Raw genomic sequence first — 18,256 nt, 5'->3', positions numbered from 1 at the left:
GATCCCACCCCTCTTGCTTCAAAAAACACCCCTCATGAAGAGTTTGACACTGGGGATGCCGCACATGGAGCTCAGTAACGGCTGCAGAGAAGAAGCCTTTGATGCCAAGTGCTTGTTTTGCTTTAAACATGGTGTGGGGAGCAGTCCAAGTCTGTCAGACCCTGCGTGCCTGGCAGGGTGCTGGTGGTGGGATGCATGCTGTGCCTGCTGCAGCCAAAACCCCTGCTTTGACTCCTCCCAGAGAGCCTTGGATTTCAGGCTTTCCTTGGTTTATTTCCTTGCTCTTTGCATGTATTTGAAGAGTTACAGGTCTAAAGGCAGTTCAGATAGACTTGTGATACAGCCTGCTTACCTAATGTCTGTTCAAGGCTGGCGTCTGCGTTTCCTGAGGGGCAGCTGCCAAGCATGAGAGTGGGTGGAAAAGTACAGGGAGAGGATGGAGGCAGGATGGGGGATGAACTGGGTGCAAGGACCATGATGGGGCAGGAGGGGATAAGATTCAAGTTGCCCTCAGTATGTGGTGCTGGCTGGAGAGGATGGCAGATATTTAATGGTCAAGGCTTGCTCTGTGTCTCATGTCTCAGTAGCTTTGCCTCAAAAACCCAAACCAGGTGTGAGCATAGGGGTGGTTGAGAAGTAAGAAGTGCATTTGGGGGGACAGAGGAGAAGCCATCAAAGCAAGGGGAAGAGCTTCAGGGCTGGGGAGAGGCAAAAAGGCACTGAGAACAGGGCTACAGGTCTCTGGGGATGGGAAACTCTTTCCTAATGGGATTTTCTTGGTCTTCCGTAACTATTCCTATAACTGGGAAAGCTGAGTTTGTTTCAGGTGGGTCAGAGATGGCTTCTGGAGTGGGGTAAAACACAGGAGAAGTTACCAGAGGCTGTGCACAGAATATCTCCTGAGGCTTGTGTTGTAGAGACTGAAGTAAAGAAGCACGAGCTTAACTGATTTGCCTGCAGCTCCTGGTCGAGGAGTGAAGGTCAGAACAAGTCATGGGAGGGCAGGTGTCTGGTCCTGCCCCAAGGTGGGCACTGCTTGTTCCAGGGTAGAGGATGCTTCTGCCTTGAAGCAATGCCCTTTCCAGGGCCAGCTCCACATTTGCCCCATTGGATAGCATCAGGAAAGCAATCTGATCCCACAGGATCTTTTTTTTTCCGCTGAATTCCCAGGAGGTTACACTGGAGCAAAGCATTATGATGGGCTTGTGTGCAGTAATAACCCGACTGCAGTGTCTCAGCACTGCTGGTGATAAGCACATCTCTACCAGACACTAACTTATTAGCTGTGTTCTGCCAAGGAAAGCAGATGTTGGATGAAGTATTTCATTGACTTGATATTTGTGGCAGATCTGCACTGATTGTTTCCTATTAATTTTCCTGATATTTTAGGGTTAGCTGTATAGCTGCCTGTCCTTTTCTTGCTGATATTTTAAATACATTGCAAAGTGCTAGGAATGGTAACATCAGCACTCATGGAATGTCATGACCTGTTCACGAAACATCTCAGTTTTGAGTATGAGACAGCTTTAATGAAAGGAGAATATTGATGCAACAAGGGGGCTGCTCCTTCAAGAAGATGGCTAACCTCTCCCCCTGTGTCAGAGGGACTCGCAACACTGATAACGCTGTTGGCAACGTCCTGTGGCGTGTGGCAGTGTCAGGGAAGATGAAATGCTGTCTGATTGCTGCTTGTCAGCTGAAAAGTATGGGGCAAACTGAGCCAGTAAAGGCTCTTCTGCAGAAGTTTGCTCCTCTGCTTTGTGCCATGGGAAGCAATGCTGCCTGTGCACACGTAGCATCCTCATCCTCATGCTGCTGCTCAGGTCGTGGGTGAACAAGCCCTGCATGGGAGGGAGCAGAAGCAGAGGCAGCCACACTGCAGAATTTCCCTGTGGGGAGAAGAGGGGTAGGTTTTACACTGCACGCTGCTGCTAGAGACCAAGAAGCAGCAACTCTCCTGTTTATATTTTGCTCTTGGCAAAGGGCTTTATCTCCTGGCTGAGATACTGTCTTTATAATTTTGAGGAAGACTGAATTAATTTGTTGCCTGGATTTTCATTTATCACTGTTCTTTGCTTTTGCCTTTTATTGCACTGTGCTCCTCGTTATTTTTGCACATTGCATTTGAGCATTTCGAGGGAGGAGGATGAGATTTAGAGCCCCATAACCCGCTCCAGTGAGGGAGATCTTTCCGATGGCCACAAGAGGCTGTTCCTGTTGTCCTGGACAATTCAGCAAGCCATCAATAAAGCAAGTGAAAGAGTCCTTTAGATTTGCATCCCCTGCATTGAGAAATAGTGGAATAAATGGGGAAAATGAGAATCTCATGGGAAGTGTGTTGGCACTGGGCCCTGAAAAGCCACAGTGCCTGCAGTGAGGGGGAGCACTTGGGCTGTTGCTTTGCCAGACTTTTACTGGCTCAGCTGGTGGGGCCTACGTGAAAGTCAGTTGGTGCTCTGCAGGAGCCAGTTTTTCATTGTATCTTCAGTCCGTGTGGCTATTTTAGGAAGGTGCCATGCACCCCAGAGAGCCTCTCAGCCCCCTGTTCCAGGCACTGCTTTATCTCTAACTCTTTGCCAAACTTTAGCAAAGCCAACATTTCCATGGAAAGCATCAAAGGGGTATTCGTACCAGCTTGCACTTAAGTGTTTTTTCCCCACCTGTCTCATCTTAAAACACTGGTTTTGTGCATGTTGTATTCAGTCAGGCCTTCAGGTGTCCGTCCCTGCCTTGCTGGTCCTGAGACAAGAAGCACAGGGACACAGGTTAGGAATCACTTGTACAGTCCCTGCAAATGCTGTGGGTAAAGAGCCTGTGAGTTTCAGGATGGGAGTGTGCAGAGCCAGGGTGGGCTCTGCAGCCCCTGAGGAAGACAAAGTGGTACTTGGAAGTCACCCTTGTGAGGCGAGATGTGTCCTACAAGGCATCTTACCAAAGGGTGAAAGATGTAGCCAGCCACTTCAGTGCATCACTGGCTATTTAACGTTATGCAGATACTAGCTTCTGTTAAGTTTAATAGCAAGATAATAAATGATTTAAGGCAAAATCCTGGCCCTATTAAAGTTAATGGCAAAATTCATTGACTACGTTGAAGCCAAGACTTCAGCCAAAGGTTTCTTTGTCTTGCACACAGGCTCACAAGAAGTGTGCATCAACATGTTTTTGGAGACCTATGTGTATCAATTACAAAGTTTCCGTAGAAATGCTGGTGTAAAACCAAACTCCTGTTTGTTATTTTCCTGCTTCAAGCTTTTTCTTCCTTAAAGCTTTGAGCAGCTCAGAGTGCTGGCACATGATGAAGCTTTGCTCTCCCAACAGACACACCAGGAAACTCTGAGGTCATTTAAACCTTTATAACTTTTTCCCTCTTCCCCTCAGCTGCATGCAGGCCCCTTCCTTCCAGAAGGACAGGCAAAAGCTTTTATTTCCCTGACATGTGCCTGGTTAGGGCAGCTCCATATTACAATACATTCTTGCATCTTATTTTGTACTTTTGTGAGGCTGGGCACGTTTACAGGCCAGACGTAGGCTGCCTCTTTGTATCAGTCAGTGAAGCAGTGATGATCTAAGGCAGCTGAATATCTGATCCTAAATGCCTTCAGGACCAAAGGAAAAATAACCTGAGCCCTGATTAAAATTTGAGGTCAGCATAGGGGCTTCAATATTAAGTTTTGAAATCGCTCACAGGCTTATGAGTTACAGAAGAGAGGTTTAGGGAAGAAAAAAAAACCCAAATCCTTACAGGAAATTATTGGTGATGCTTTATAGCTGGTTAACTGCAGCTCAGGTGGGGATTTGAGATGAAACTCTTTTAGGTGCAAGGCTGTTTCTCTGGGCTCATACACCCGCAAAGCACTGCTGCTGCCTTGGAGTCACCAGTCAAAAGCAGGATAGCAGGATTTTGGGAACCCCTCATCCCACACGCTTTGTGAGGATGAGTTGGTGTGGCAAAGGAACAGCGCTTTCTCACAGACTCTGTGCCTCTTGTGAGTGGGAATACTGCTCTTTTTGGTTACCTGTATGATTTTCTTCAGCACTCTGACTGCTTGAGCCACTGTGGAGCGATGTGCCTGTTTCAGGAATAAATGAGGCAGCTCTCACAATCCCTGTGCTAATGGTGCACTGCAGTCCAATTTCTCACTTTTAGAACTGCAGGTTTCAGGCTTTGTGTGCCGGCCATTTATTTAGTGAAAATGGTTCTTCTTCCTTTCTCACCACTGGATGCACCAATGCAAGTTTCTTCTTTCCTGCCTGTAAAATATCTTTGGAGCTTACTCACCTGCCAGAGAAGTTTAGTTTCATGTGGATACCCTGCAAGGGGCTTACTGAAATAACGTGCATGGTTCTGTGCATCTGGACCACATCCCCGGTGTCACGCTTGGTGTTGTCCAGACAGAGCCCCTGCGGGTGCGGGTGCTCACTAACACTCATGCCTGAACAAAGGGTTTATCTTAAGAGGAGGGAAAGAGGAGACTTGGGGGAGGAGGTTTGCTGCTTCCAAAAGATTTCTTGTGGAGTTTTTGAGTATTAAAGATGTGAAGCCTTGCTGGATGGGGGGTGGTTTTAAAGCTTCCAGCACTGCGTATTTATGTGGGTGAAGGACCTGGTACAGCATCCTCTGGGCAGGAAGGATGTGCATGTGGGATGCTGATCTCCAAATCATGGCATGTCCCAAATGGAAGCAGCTGGGGTGCCTGTGCAGACCTCTGAGCACTTCCATGGTAGAAACAGCTCCCAGTTTTGTCTCAAGTACTGCAGCTTATGTACAATTCTCTCTTCTTCGGCCACAGTGTTGTTAGGGTTTGGGGTTGTTTTGGCTTTCACCAGTTGTGAAGAGTCCAGACCTTTTTAAAATAGAAAAAGGCTTAAAAATAGAAGTTAGTGACAGATAAAGTCAGGAATGCCAAGTGACTTACCCAGTTCTAGGAGGTGAAATCTGGTTTCAAGGGACTGCATCATATTCAGGTTTGCTCTGATCCGAGCCCTTCATGATTTCCCATTCTGAAGCTACGCATCAGGAGATACGTTATTCTGACAGCTTCTGGGTTTTGGCTGAAGTTTTTTTGAGGGTTCCTGTTTACACCCTGATTACTTTTTTCTTTCTCTGTTTTGTTCCCTAACTGGGTAACACACATGGATGTCTAAATATACAGCACGTAACAACCAGCTCCGAACAGGGAGGATGTTTCTGCTCAAGTGCAATAGTGTAAATATCCTGCATATGGTTTTTTTCCCCAAATAAACATTCAGGCTCAGGATATCACAGGGAATCAGTTTAAGTAGCCAAGAAGTAGGTTTGTTTTTTTTTTCTCTCTGCCTTGTTTTTCTCTTTTTAAAGTACTGATGTTTTGGAAAATTTGCCTCAGTGCTTTTAGGTGGAGAATTTGTCTTCGTTTTTGTGTCAGAAGCAAGATGGAGGAAAAATGTGCTTTTCCAGCTATATGAAACCTTTCTGAACATGTTAACCTGCTCTATAGAACCACATCATCACCCTGTGCTTTAATTTCCACACATGAATATTCTGGGAATTGTGTTTCTTCTCCTTGATCTGCCTTTTTTCTCTGAAGATCTGGATAAGTCAGGTTCTTGCTAAAAGCAAGCTATGAGGGTTGCAGTATTTTAATATCACTGCACTTCTGCATCAGACAGTGCCTGTCTCCTTTTTATTCCTCTCCATTTTCAAGCTTTTATTGCTTATTGTATGCAGAACATAAAAGTGACTTTGGGAAACAATAAGCATCCCAGTATCTCAGTATGGTTTTGCTAAAAATGGGGCCATGAGTTGCATCGCTCTGCTAATTTCCTGTTGGGAATGAGATACAGGAATAGTTCATGAATTTTATGATGCTACTTCTTTTACTGGATAATAGCTTTAAATATTAGCAGGCTTTTAAAAATAACTGCTCAAAGGACCAACTTGGGGGCATGTTGCAAAAATATAACGAAATTGTTCATTTGTGCAGACAATGCAAAATCAATGAGAATAAGCTGGAAAACACAGATGTGTTGTGTATATATATCTCAAGACTGCTCACGCCACCTCTTAACTGAGCCAGGCAGCTGTGCTCATCTTGTGATGGATTGGTCCAAGTACATAGAAAATCAATTATATTGTTCAGATTAGCAAGGCGTACTGAATTAAAGATGAAAGAAAATGTATCTGCAAGGGGCCCACAGGGTGTTGGTGTTTGGGAAGCCCAACAGCCTGAGAGCTGGGGAGCCAAGTACAAATCCCTTTCCCAAGCCCAAGAAAACAGGCTCGTGAGCGGATGTGCTGTGGGGAAATAAATCACACTGGTGTCAAGTCCTTTGCTGGTTTGGCTCCAGGAACTCAGTGTCTCTGGTCTCTGGGCTGGAGGCACTCTTCCATCCCAAAATCCTTTATGCATCCAGTGATACGCATCCCTGTCCATGGCAGGGGATTGGAACTAGATGATATTAAGGTCCTTTCAAACCCTGACTATTCTGTGATTCTGTGCCATGGTGGTGAAGTCCTCTGTATGAACCTCTCCGGCTTTTCTTCAAGCAAGAGGAGAGGACCAGACCATTGATAGCTATGCTGGAGCATGTGGCAGTGCTGCACCGTAGACATGTCATACCTCTTCATCGCTGCACTGCGACAGTATGAGGCTAGTGGAAGGTGATTGATGCTCCAAAGCTTGTGAGGTGGTCTTGTAGCTGCAATAGCCTCTGAAGCTTTCGATTCTGCCCCCTGTGCAAGTGAGGCTTGCAAAATGTGAGTTCTGTCTTGTGTGTAGGAGCCCTGCCTGCCCAGCAGGGCAGCTCCATGTGAGGAGAGTTGCCTCCTGGAGATGAACTCTCTGGTGGGCGGCATTCCTGATGCAGGTTGGGCTTGTGTTGCTCTGTGATAGTAACTGGGAGTGATTTACTTGGGTGTTTGTAAGTACAGAGTAAGCCAAGTGAAGTGCTCTCTGCCCCATCAGGAATGGGGTGGGGATACTTGGAGTGAGCTCTTGCACAGCTGCAGGATCCAGGGTGCTGGTTCCTGAAGCCTCAGGTCTGCAAGAGGACTGCCCTACTTAGCACCAGGTTGTTTAGGGTTTGGAGCCTGCAGATACAAATCTGGTTGTCACCCTGGAAGATTTGTGTTCCCTGACCGTGCTGTGGTGCTACACAGTGAGTATCCTTCTCCCAGGTGGAGAAGGAACTTAGGAAGCATGTAGCTCTCAGGGATGTGTACGTGGGCTGGGGGATAGAGGGGTGCAAATGGGAATGACTCCAGAGCCTGTCTTCCTTGAGCTACAGCCCTGGATGTTGCTGTTATGTCCCACCCTGTGCAGAGCATTCCTGGGGTGACACAAGCCCATGGCCGCATAGAGCTCTGGGGATACTGGGAGCTGACAGATTTGTCACAGGAATGGCATTTCATGGTGCTTTGTCACCCAGCACCCTGGCATCTTCTGCAACTTCTCGATTGAGCTTTCCAGTACTCCAAGAGGCAGCTGTATGACTTGTGATGAGATGCCAGGAGATGCAGGTACTAAATGTTATCTGTATCTATATCTGTAAATCAGGATTAAAAGCTGTGTCGTTATGTTTTCTCATCAATAAAATTAGGGATAATTATATCTTGCCTATCTTCAGAGGTGTCATGAGATTTAATTACTTTTAAGGTGCTCTACAATTACCTTGGACAGCTGAATGGAAGCACAGATTATGGTTGGTACTTCTTTTATGTTTTAATCTTCCCAGCCAACCTTCCTTTCTGCTCAGCACAAGTCTTTGTGGATGTGTTTGCTATAATAGAAACCTTTTATATTTAACAACAGACAACTGGGGCAATTAAAACAGTCAGAAGTGATTAATGTGATTTTGCTGCGTGAAAGCTAAAGCAGCTAGCAATTAAATAATGGCAACCCCTGTGCTATCTCAGAGCAACAGATGGGGAATGATTTAAAGACACTATTGGATCAGACACATTGCACCGGGGGCAGGTTGGTACCAGTATGTCAGAGCCAGAAATACGCACCGCCTTGAAGGGTGCGCTGATGAAATGATTAATAGATGGTAACATGTGACTTGGTTATGAATGTGCGATGGCTCTCGGGGACAAATGGACCTATGATGGGATTGTAATGGATTTAAGGGCTCTAGGCAGCGTGTTCTATGAGAAGATAAATCACAGGGAGCACACTGGAAGCCAGGATTCTGATGGCACAGCTTTGCTTCAGAAATCCTAAGGATAAAGCGCTGGAAATACTACCTTGCTGGGAGCACAGGGCATGGGGCTGGTGCATGTCTGGGATGATGCACCTGCAGCATTCAGCACCAAGGAGCGCACCCATGGCTTGCACAGAGGATGTTACTGTCATCGCTGTGACGGTGCATCCTTTGCTGTGCACCCCTGCCTGCAGGACAGGTTGCTCTTCATCTGGCACTTCTGTACACATTCATGTTCATAGAAATGAAAAGGAAGGGATTTCTTCCAGCTAGACTCACTCTGTGAACAGTCCTTTCACCAACAACTACTGCTGTTTGGGTGAGTGATGTGATGATACATGTTTAGTAGTGCTGTTAGTTGCCAGTGCCACAGATGCTGTAGCCCTGTTTTCCGAGACACTAGGCAGAGTTGTTCCCGCAGTTGCTCATCTCTGATCTGTTTGCAGAGCTCCTCAGGATGGGACTCCCTCTTGGCTTTTGGTTGAAATGAATTCAATTAGTTGAAACAATGAAGCTTTGTTAATTTCCTTCTTATGGCTGAGTGCTGACAGAAGAGGCTGTGTCTGGGCAGCCCTCGCTGTGTGAACAGCCATGTGTTGAAATGGGGACAGCACTGGGGTTGGTGAGAGGTCTCCTTTCAGTTGTACTGCAATCTTATACAAATTGTACTTACTTTAAAGCCTCTATAACGTTTAGGCTGGGGGTGCTGGTGGCAATAGAGCTCAGCCCTATCTGTCCCCATCCCTGCGGAGCCAAAGGGATGTGAAAGGACAAACCACTGTGTTGCTGTTTAATCCCTGTGGGACCCCCTATCTAAGCAAACCACCCTCAGCCTCTGCTCACAGCTGAGGATTTATAGTCAGTGGGAAGCTTGTGCTATCAGGAAATAAGTTGCTTTGAGGCTGGGAGAATAAATATAAAAGCCAGGTTTCCTTCCCCAGCTCCTGCCTGGAGAGTGTTGCAAAGCCAGTCCTTGAGGAAGCTGCTGTGAGAGGCCCAGAATTAGAACAGATTTTAAATAATATAAAAGCTTTCATGGAAATGTATTAGATTTCAAAAGGCAAGTACTAAAAGGGTATAATGTGCGTTTTTAATGTGCTGTTTCTCAATTGCTCACTTTTTAAAGAGGAAGACACTTTGTTTGCAAGAGATAAATGTGGCATGAGATAGGTGGTCCAGATATAACATCACACGTTGCAAAGCTTAATCATTCAGTTCAAGCACCTATATAAGAATCCTATAGAGGCAATGGCTTCTAATAGTTGCAAGAAGCTATCCAAGGAAAAACATTAATGTGCTGGCAGGCACTCCATCTAGAGTGGAGACCAGGTCCTGTGTTAATGGACCAAATCTAGGCTGACCCATCACAGGGAGGGTTGGATAGATGGAGGTTTCATGGGTTCCTGGTCATGTCTGCTCCTCACTGGAGCAAAAGGCCATTGCTGCTGCCTGTGGCTATGGTATTAGCCAGGCTAGTCCATCCTCAAGTTAAATTCTTACAGCATTAATGTTGGTTTTGTCTGATCCTGAATGCTGGTAAGCACCCTTAGTTCCAGCTTGATGGAAGCTGAGTGCTGAGGTAGCTCCCCAGAGTGAGTCCTTGGAGAAGGATGCTCAGGTACAGAGTCGATTCACTTACTGGTACAGATTAGACACTTGCTACATGTTGTCCTTGCCCTTGAGCCTCGTATGGTCCAGTGCACACCAGGAAAGCTGTGTATCCCACTCTTCCTCATGGGCTGTGTTGCTGTCTTTGCAGATGACAGAGGGCCGGTACTGCCAGGTGCATCTCCTCGATGACAGGAACTTGGAGCTGCTGGTCCAGGTACAGACCTTTCTCTTTAGGGCACTGGTAGCACAGTGCCAAATTTCTCTGCTTGTTTTCTTTAGCAGCGCTACTGGGGGCTCATGTGAAAGTGGTGCTTGAAGTATCTTACTAGAGCAACTCATAGAAATGGAATAAACAGGTCGGCTTTCAGATGCCATCAGTTCTGCAATCAGTTTTCCACCTGCTTTCGACAAAAATTCATAAAGTCTATTAAAAATACCCCCTGTGGTAGTGGTGGTTTGGTAATTGAGAAGATAAGTCTGGTTTCTGAGGGATGTGTTTATTCCCTTAACAGAACCCAAGGCACAAGATCCTGTAGTACATGATATTCTCTTAATTGACAAATCCCCCCTGCTGTAAGTGCAGGGAAGCCTGAGCTGCTGTCTTTCTCCCTCAGAAAAGAGCAAAGCAGCGGTCAGTCCATGCACTTCAGCTTGATGTCATGGGTTAAGTACGTAATTGCTTCTCTGTGCTCCACTGAGACACTGAATCCAGCTGCCCTGAATCTGATGAAGCCACTTCTGTATTGAGTTACACAACAGGGTTTTAAGTTGTCCGTGGGTACTTAAATGTCAGTATTTTCAGAGAAAACTTTTATTACACACAAAAAGCCTGGACTGAAATGAATTAAATAATTTTTATTCTTCCAATAGCCCAAACTTTTGGCTCAGGAGTTACTGGATCTGGTGGCCTCACACTTCAACCTGAAAGAAAAGGAGTATTTTGGCATAACATTTATAGATGATACGTAAGTATGTTAGTTATAAGTAAGCATGTTAGTAAGTAGTATTCGGAAAAGGGGAGGCACAAAGCAGAAAATATTTGGAAAATATCTTCTGGGCACAAACCAGAGAATACTTGGAAATACTTTCCTGATGACAAACACTTCTCATGTTCGTCTCATAAGGTGAAAAAAATAGGTTCAGCAATAATTTCCCATGTGAACACCCTCCGCTTCCCTACTCTGCACTTTCAGTAACAACAAAAAAGTTTTGCATTTATTTTCAAACTGAATTGCTCCTATTGCTTTGCACTTCAGTCTCAAATATGTCAAGTCTTTTAAACCTGAATTTCCCTAGCAGCAGTGAAATATGAGGTTAGTCCTTCCCATAAGCAACTTCCCTCTAGCTTCCCTATTACTTTTAGGTATACGAGCTATTCTGCAGACAACCAAAGAGCTGCCAAACCAGAACGTGCTCGACATGCACAATGCTCCCTTCCCAGCAGCTGGACTATTGCAGGCTCATGGTGGTGTTGGGTGCAGTTTGTCATCACCACCGATGGGAATGGGGCAGCTCCAGCAGCTGCTGCCCATCCCCTGCCACCCAGAGCTGCTGCCAGGCTGGGTGAGATGCTGTGGAGCAGTGCGGGAGATTTGCTTCCATGGTGTTAACTCAGTTAGCTAGATTAACTGAAGCCTCAGCTGGTGTTGAGGCTCATTTGTTGGCATGGCAGTGAAATGCTTCCCCATGTCTGCTGGGTGCAGAGTTTGCTCCCCAGGGCCAGCATCTCCAGAAGAGTTACTTTCAGCTCCCCCAAAAAAGCTGGAGCAGAGCTGCTTACAGCAGCGGGGAAACGGAGCTAAATAAGCCTCTTCATGTCTAATGGGAGTATTAGTCCCTGCTGCTCTCCAGTGCTGCTTTTTGTAGTGTCCTGGATGGAACCCTCTGCCTACAAACCGTGTTGGAGCAATGTCTGGGGCTGCCCTGACAAGGCTGTTCCCATCTACAAGTGCAGGATGGGCTCTGGGGAAAGGGCTGGTGTTGCGGTGCTAGTATGAGCTGCTCACTCTGGGTCCCTGACCGCAGGCAGCAGTGTGTTATTTTTACCAGCCACTCTCTTCTTGGGCTCTCCAAGAATGTTTTTGCCACATCCTTGTCCTTTCAACTGTTGGAAAACACTTCCTTCCAGCTCCTCTATGAATCCCTTGAGGATGCTGTTTGCATTTGGCTTATTTTGTACCCCCAGAAGAGCTGCTGTGAAATTCTTCAGGTTTTTGGTTGCTGGCGCTCCTTCACCGTGAGCTTTAAAGTGCTGCTGGCTTCCAGAGAAGCACCAGTGGAACTCCAGAGGCTGCCGTGGGTGTACAGCACTAGGCTGGGTGCTTGGAGGGAGCGTGTGGCCTCTGGAGGGCACCCATACCCCAGCCTTCTGGGCATCCACCAGCTTCTGCAGCGCCCCCTTGGCTCCGGGGTCCTCAGGGAGGTTGTTGGGGTTTGGGGTTTTTTTTTTGCTTTCTTTCTGACTTCCCTCCCATTTCAATCAGAGAAGCTGCTGCAGAGAGAGCAGTGTTTTAACATTAACACCTACCCCATTTAATGAGTGTGCCTGCAGTAAACCCCTCTGCCCTGAACTGGAGTTTCCTGTCACACTGGGACTGGGGATGGTGCAGAACAGGAGGGATAGGTGGGATATGGCTGCAGAGCTGTGCAGTCCCCATGCAGAGGAAGAGCTCAGACCCATTTCTACTGCAGGCAAACATCCAGCCTCTGCTGCACATCACATCCCCCCCACTAGCCATGAGAAGTCAACGGAAGCATCCCCATTGATACCAAAGGAGGGTAATTCAATAAGATCTGGCTTTCCTGGGTGCTAAGCTTTTGTGCTGCAGCTGAAAATATGACTGCAGAGAGCATTCTCTAACATCCAAAAGTGACCTAACATCAAAATCTGAATGTTACAAGAAAAGAAAATAATTTGAGGAGATGTTTGCCTGCCTTAGAACTGAATCTCATGTTTTTAGAGTAGAGCAAACATGAGCACTGAAAACACCCCATTTCTGTATTTCCCATCCTGGTTTTTAACCACCTCCCCAACCTGTTTCTGCAGAGGTCAGAGTGTCTGGATGCAGATGGATCAGAGAGTCCTGGACCATGACTTGCCCAAGAGACCAGGCCCAGCAATTTTGTACTTTGCTGTTAGGTGAGTAATTGTTTCCACAAAGAAAACACTATCACTTGGGTTTATTTATCCTTGGGGGGGAAGTTGTTTAAAAGAACTGAGTACAGGTTTGATAAAGGAAATAAATGTCAAAGCGATATATTAGTTTTAGGTGGAGTTTAAGTCCTGGGTAAGGGCTGCTCTCTTTTGTATGTAACTATGACATAAAGTACTTTGGAACCTGCTACTTTTTAAACTATTACCAGGGCACTGTTCCTTTTTTTGTGTGTTTAAAACCCCATATTTTAAATATCTTCTTTGCCTGGCTTTAGTAGTGCTAAATTTTACTAGTTTTAAACAATTGTACTACTTTTCATCCTTGTTTACTCAAGGTTCGCCTGTACTTGAAAGGGATTGCCAATGGCTTCTTTGCTCACACAGTTTAAGCCAGTCCCCAGGAGGGAACAGAATCCCTGGCAAAGTGATGATTTTGGCCGATGTAATTGCATTACTTTAGGGCTTTTGCTGGCAAAGCTCTGCTGGTTAAGGGCCTGAAAAAAACATGTCCTGTGAGAGCGCTGTGCTGGCAAAAAAAGACCAAGCATCATATTCTTAATATTGTTGGAGTTTCTGTTTTCCTTACAGTCTATGAGGAAAAGAGAGCAGACTGACCTCATTTGCTTTTCATATGTCAGTAAATTTGTGCCTTGTGTGCTTAATTATTTGAAGCACTTCCAAGGCAGAAGTAGCTGAGTACTTAGGTTGGTTGGCACCATTGCCTCGCCATGTCCTCACACCCCCTTTATCATTTAGGTCATGTAAGAACAGCCCAAGCAAACTGCACTTTGTTTTGGTTGAATATGTGCTTATTGGTGATGGGGTTCAGAGCTTCTCTTCCCTGCTTTTAAGAGGAAAAAAAATCCAGTTTTAAAAGGGATGATGGGCTCTTCAGTATATTCACTGTATTTGATGTGGGTGTAGGAGTGAATATATTGAAGGCAAACATATGACTTGAGTATTTCTTTGGCTGGGATTAATGCATGATGTTCATTTTGGCCCTCCCTGTTGCATGATGGTCCTGTACAAGACAGGTTGTGCAGAGACCTGGGCAAGAGTTGATGTGTGAGAAGCGAGCTTGGAAAGATCAAGTTTTAGAAGCTAATTTTAAGCCTGACTACCCTGGGGTTATGAGATCTAGACCAAGCGAATAGAAGCCAATGAGGTGGGCATTGAGCGAGAAGCAGGGCAGGAGGAGGAGGATGCAGAGATAATTAGCAATATGGAAGCTGTCTGATCTGTAGGAAATAGATATTCCAGCAGAAAAGCCACTTCAAAACCTGCAGCTCCACTTTGTTAGAACTTTCTGGGTAAGTAAGTGACTCCAGGCCTTTGCCGCATGGCGTGTGCTTTGGGTGGTTAGCTCAGACACTTATCTCATGTAAACACATTTGCCTTGTCATAGCCTTTTCTATAAACTCCCATGGGAGCAGCTGAATTACACAGTTGTGGGCACCCATGGCTTGAACAGGAAAGCATAGCTGGGTGTGGAGCAAGTGGCACAGAGGGAATGGGCAGAGCCCCAGCACTTGGCTTGTGTGCCCCTGGGCTGGATGGTCTCCAGATGTGGATGATGTGACAGTGGTGGATGCTGCTGCAGGAGCAGGGCATCCCTCAGGCTGGATGAGCCCTCTGCCTGTTTGAAATAGGCTCAGCCACAAGCAGAATGAATGCTGCTTTCAGTGTCACTTTGTTTGAGATGCAGGTGTAATGAGGTAGAGTGCTGTGCTGCTCTTCTCATACAAGTGGCAAATGTGCCACAGCACCAGTTCTCAGTGTCTTTCAGCACCACACTGGACAGTTTCCAGTAGCAATACTGAAGGGGGGGGGAGATCCACCAGATTTTGCTGTTCAGTAATGAAACACATGATCAAATCCTTTCAGATGTGAATTCTTTTTCTTCAGCTGGCATAAACTCAGTCCAGTCACGTAAGCTTTCATATGCCACACACAGCTGGTGAAGGGCTCTAATGCAGATTTAGGACTCATAAAAGTGTCATTTTTGTTTCAAGGATGCTGACAGCATCAGAAATAAAAGCAGAACACGCATTTTATGGTGTTCCCAACATGCCTGTCATCCCCTGAATATCTCTGTGGTCCAGTGTTCCCTGTCTGTACTTTGGTGATAAGAGCATGCAGCTTGTACCAGGAAAGAAAAGGAGCCCATGGACCTGGCTGGGGCAGGGGACAGCTGAAATCCATAGATCCTATGGTCTGTTCTGTACCACTGGTGACTGGGAGCTACTGCTCTTGAGAGCCAGATATACCATCCTGCTTCTGAGGATGACAGCCATGCCTGACTCTTAGTTAAGAGAAACGACAAATGCAAATGAGGCCATTAGTTGAGGAAAATTACAGTTTTGGTGCAGTGGAGGGAGGTCCATGCTGTGAAGGGCTGGGCTGGCAGCAGCATGGGAGAGAGTGAGGTTCCTGCCCTCTGATGCTCTGCATTTCTGGAGAGAAACACTCGAGTGTGTTTGAAATGAAGTTCAGTAAAGCTGAAAATACATCAGGTGGGATTAAGAGAAGGTGGAAATAGCTGTGGCTCCTACAGCTCCTGGTGAATGGTGAATCATGGAAATGTAAAGTAGCCTTTCCAATGTCTGAGGCAGGCTCCTGGGCTTGGGTCTGCCCCTTGGACAGGCTGCATGCCTGTGAAGTGTGTGAATTATTTCCTTATCCTGCAGAGGCATCCTGGGGAGTGCTTTAAAATTAATTTGATGGAACATGCCATAGGAATGTGAAGTATTAAAATGATTACTGTTTAAGGTATTGCTTGTCTTAAGTCACAGCATAAATACTGCATGTGTTCTAACAAGAGCAGTAGGTGATAGCTTTACTGCTTCCTTGCATGCGCTCCATGCTGCTGCTGTGGACCTCTTCCACCTCTTGCTGTGGATGTCTTGCAAATCATTTACATCAAGAGTGGCTGGAGCCTGAGGCTGTGAGGAGCCTTGGGAGCACTGTGGGGCTGTGGGAGGGATTGGCCTGGTTCTGATAAACATAGTGGGCTGTGTGCCCTGTGCTCACCATCCAACCCTGCCACTATCAAAGGCAAGACACTGAGAAGCCCTGGTGTAGTTTGTGGTGGTGGCCCAAGTCCTTGCTTGGCTGAATTTGACTAGAAAAAGTCTACCTTCTGTCTAGCATTGGTTGGGAGAGTCTGGACCCAACACATTCATCCTCCTTAAGGAGCTGCAGAACAGGTATCCTGCTTGCAGATCCAGCTAAAGGAGGAGTGACAGGACCACATTCGCACAAATTTGTCTCTTAAAGTTGACTTGGCAGTTCCACACTCCCCAAATTATAGGTGTGTTTTCTCTGCATGATTTGATGCATCCCAGCACTGTTTGGGTTGATGCCCCAGGTGAGTCAGAGAAGTGTACAGACAGGTTGTGTCTGATTTTTGGAGAGTGCCAGTGGCATCCATGATGTTTGGTGTACTATAACAAACTGGGATCCATCTGCCAACCTTGGCTGGGCCAGAACGACCAGTAATGGGATTGCTTTGGTTCCTGTGTGCGTCTGATGCAGCCATGGCCCTGGGAAGAAGCCAAGGCTGGGCTGGGGAGGAAGGCAGTGAGAGCCGGGCAGGATAGTGCCTTGTGATGCTGAGCCCATTGCAGCCCTTCCATGTAAACCGCTGGTTTTGAGGCTCACATTGTCATTAGGATGGATGTGCCCAGTAGGATGGAGTTGATCCCAAAGCATTCCTTGTCATTTTTATCTTGTTCCTGTTTGCTTGGAACAAAGTTAATGGGCTTCAGCCCATGGCTGCTCTATGCTCCTGGAGGAAAGACAGTGCTATGAAGCTCCTGCCAGCCCCTTTCCTCCAGCAACATGCTACTTGGAGTTACCTTTTCCACTTCTGTGGCTTTATCTGCCTAGGAGGGATGGGCTTTGCTCCTTTAGTGTTTGGTTGGGTTTTCAAATGATAGGAAAAGTCATCAGATATCTACAGTCTATTGAACATGGAGTTTGTCATTCCCTGTGTGCTGTCGGCCTGTGATTTTCTGCTTGTTCCCTCCTAATAGCCAGGAAATTAAGTGCAGTAGCTCATAGTTCCTCTGCACCATCTTACTGCCAGAGAACAAAACACTGAGGAAATAAATTGATCTGGGAGGAAGATGAAACCTATTCAAGAAAGCAACCCTTCACTTTTTAATTATTATTTAATTTTCAGGTTCTACATTGAAAGCATTTGCTTTCTCAAGGACAAAACTACCGTAGAGCTGTTCTTCCTGAATGCCAAGTCCTGTGTACACCAGGTAAGGCTCAGTGTCCTTTGGATCTCCTCTTACCCGCTGCACCTACCCAGTTCTGCAGACTTCTTAGGAGCTGTGTCTGATTTCTAGATCTTATTGAACTATTAGGATGTCAGCGCATTTACTCTCCTCTTTCACTTAAATGCTGATGCTTCAAGCAAGTAGATAGGGATGATGATGGTTCCCTGGTCCTTTTTCAGCCCTGCTCTGTGCTCACCACACTAGAATAACTCTTAAATACTCAAAAGCTTTTAAGTTGTTTGAAATCTGGGTTGTAACTTCGCAGGTAGGCTCTGTCTCAGTGGCATATCCTTCTATATATTGCATAGCAAACACTCAAGTTAGACTTGTCTCAAGAAAAGACCTGTGAGGTCTTGCACCTGCTGTGAACATGGTTCCTAGTTCCCTGATTTCCTGCCTTAATTCAATCAAATAGTAAAGTAATAAACCCTATGAAGTAGCAATCAAAGCTAGTTATTAGAATACTTTCTGTAGTTACTCTCTGCCTAAGAAGCTTCCATTGTTTTCTTAAAACGTTCAAATTGGTAAAGTACATATTTTTAAAAGCTATTTCATGATACAGTAGCCAAAATATTAAATAATAAGGTAGCTCTGCTGCAGGTATATCTTGGTCTGAAAAAAAGAGCTTTGTGGCAGCCATCACTGCCTTGCCCCTTATAACCAGTGGTGCAAAGCAGCTGCACTTTAATGAACTTCAGCAATACCTGATGTTACTGGGATTTACCAGTCAACGTTGAACTTGTGGATCTGGTGCCTTTATTTTACTCATAGTTCAATCAGCCTAAGAGGCAGACTTGGTTCTTACAACTTTTCCTTGGAAACCAGTTCTGTACCATTTGCTGGTGGTGGAGCTCAGTGTAGCCAGCCAAAGCTTTCACCTTTAATATAATTCAGGTGTTAGAGGATTCTTATTCAGTATCCAGTGTTCATTATTTTATGGTGGGATTAGAAACCTGACATGAAAAGTGGTTAATGGTAAAGTTATGACTCTGCTTTGCACAGGAATTGCTTTCTGGTAGAGTGG

The 18,256-nt window shown here is 45.9% G+C and overlaps 1 protein-coding gene across 6 annotated transcripts in view; it reads left to right on the top strand.

Moving 5' to 3' along the window:
- FRMD4B (FERM domain containing 4B) overlaps positions 1–18,256 on the top strand; it is a 138,590-nt gene that overhangs the window by 67,138 nt on the left and 53,196 nt on the right. For all 6 annotated transcript variants that reach the window (XM_057422940.1, XM_057422935.1, XM_057422936.1 and 3 more), the window contains 4 exons: positions 9,941–10,006; positions 10,663–10,757; positions 12,839–12,931; positions 17,130–17,214. In XM_057422940.1, coding sequence (XP_057278923.1) covers positions 9,941–10,006; positions 10,663–10,757; positions 12,839–12,931; positions 17,130–17,214 — 339 coding nt within the window. The remainder of the gene's footprint in view (positions 1–9,940; positions 10,007–10,662; positions 10,758–12,838; positions 12,932–17,129; positions 17,215–18,256) is intronic.

Source organism: Pezoporus wallicus, unplaced genomic scaffold, assembly GCF_028554395.1.
Source record: "Pezoporus wallicus isolate ANWC-B61680 ecotype Strahan unplaced genomic scaffold, APGP_CSIRO_Pwel_v1 contig_7073, whole genome shotgun sequence".
NCBI lineage: Eukaryota > Metazoa > Chordata > Aves > Psittaciformes > Psittacidae > Pezoporus > Pezoporus wallicus.
The sequence above is the reverse complement of the archived record's forward strand: the minus strand, read 5'-3'. Positions and strand labels throughout refer to the sequence as shown.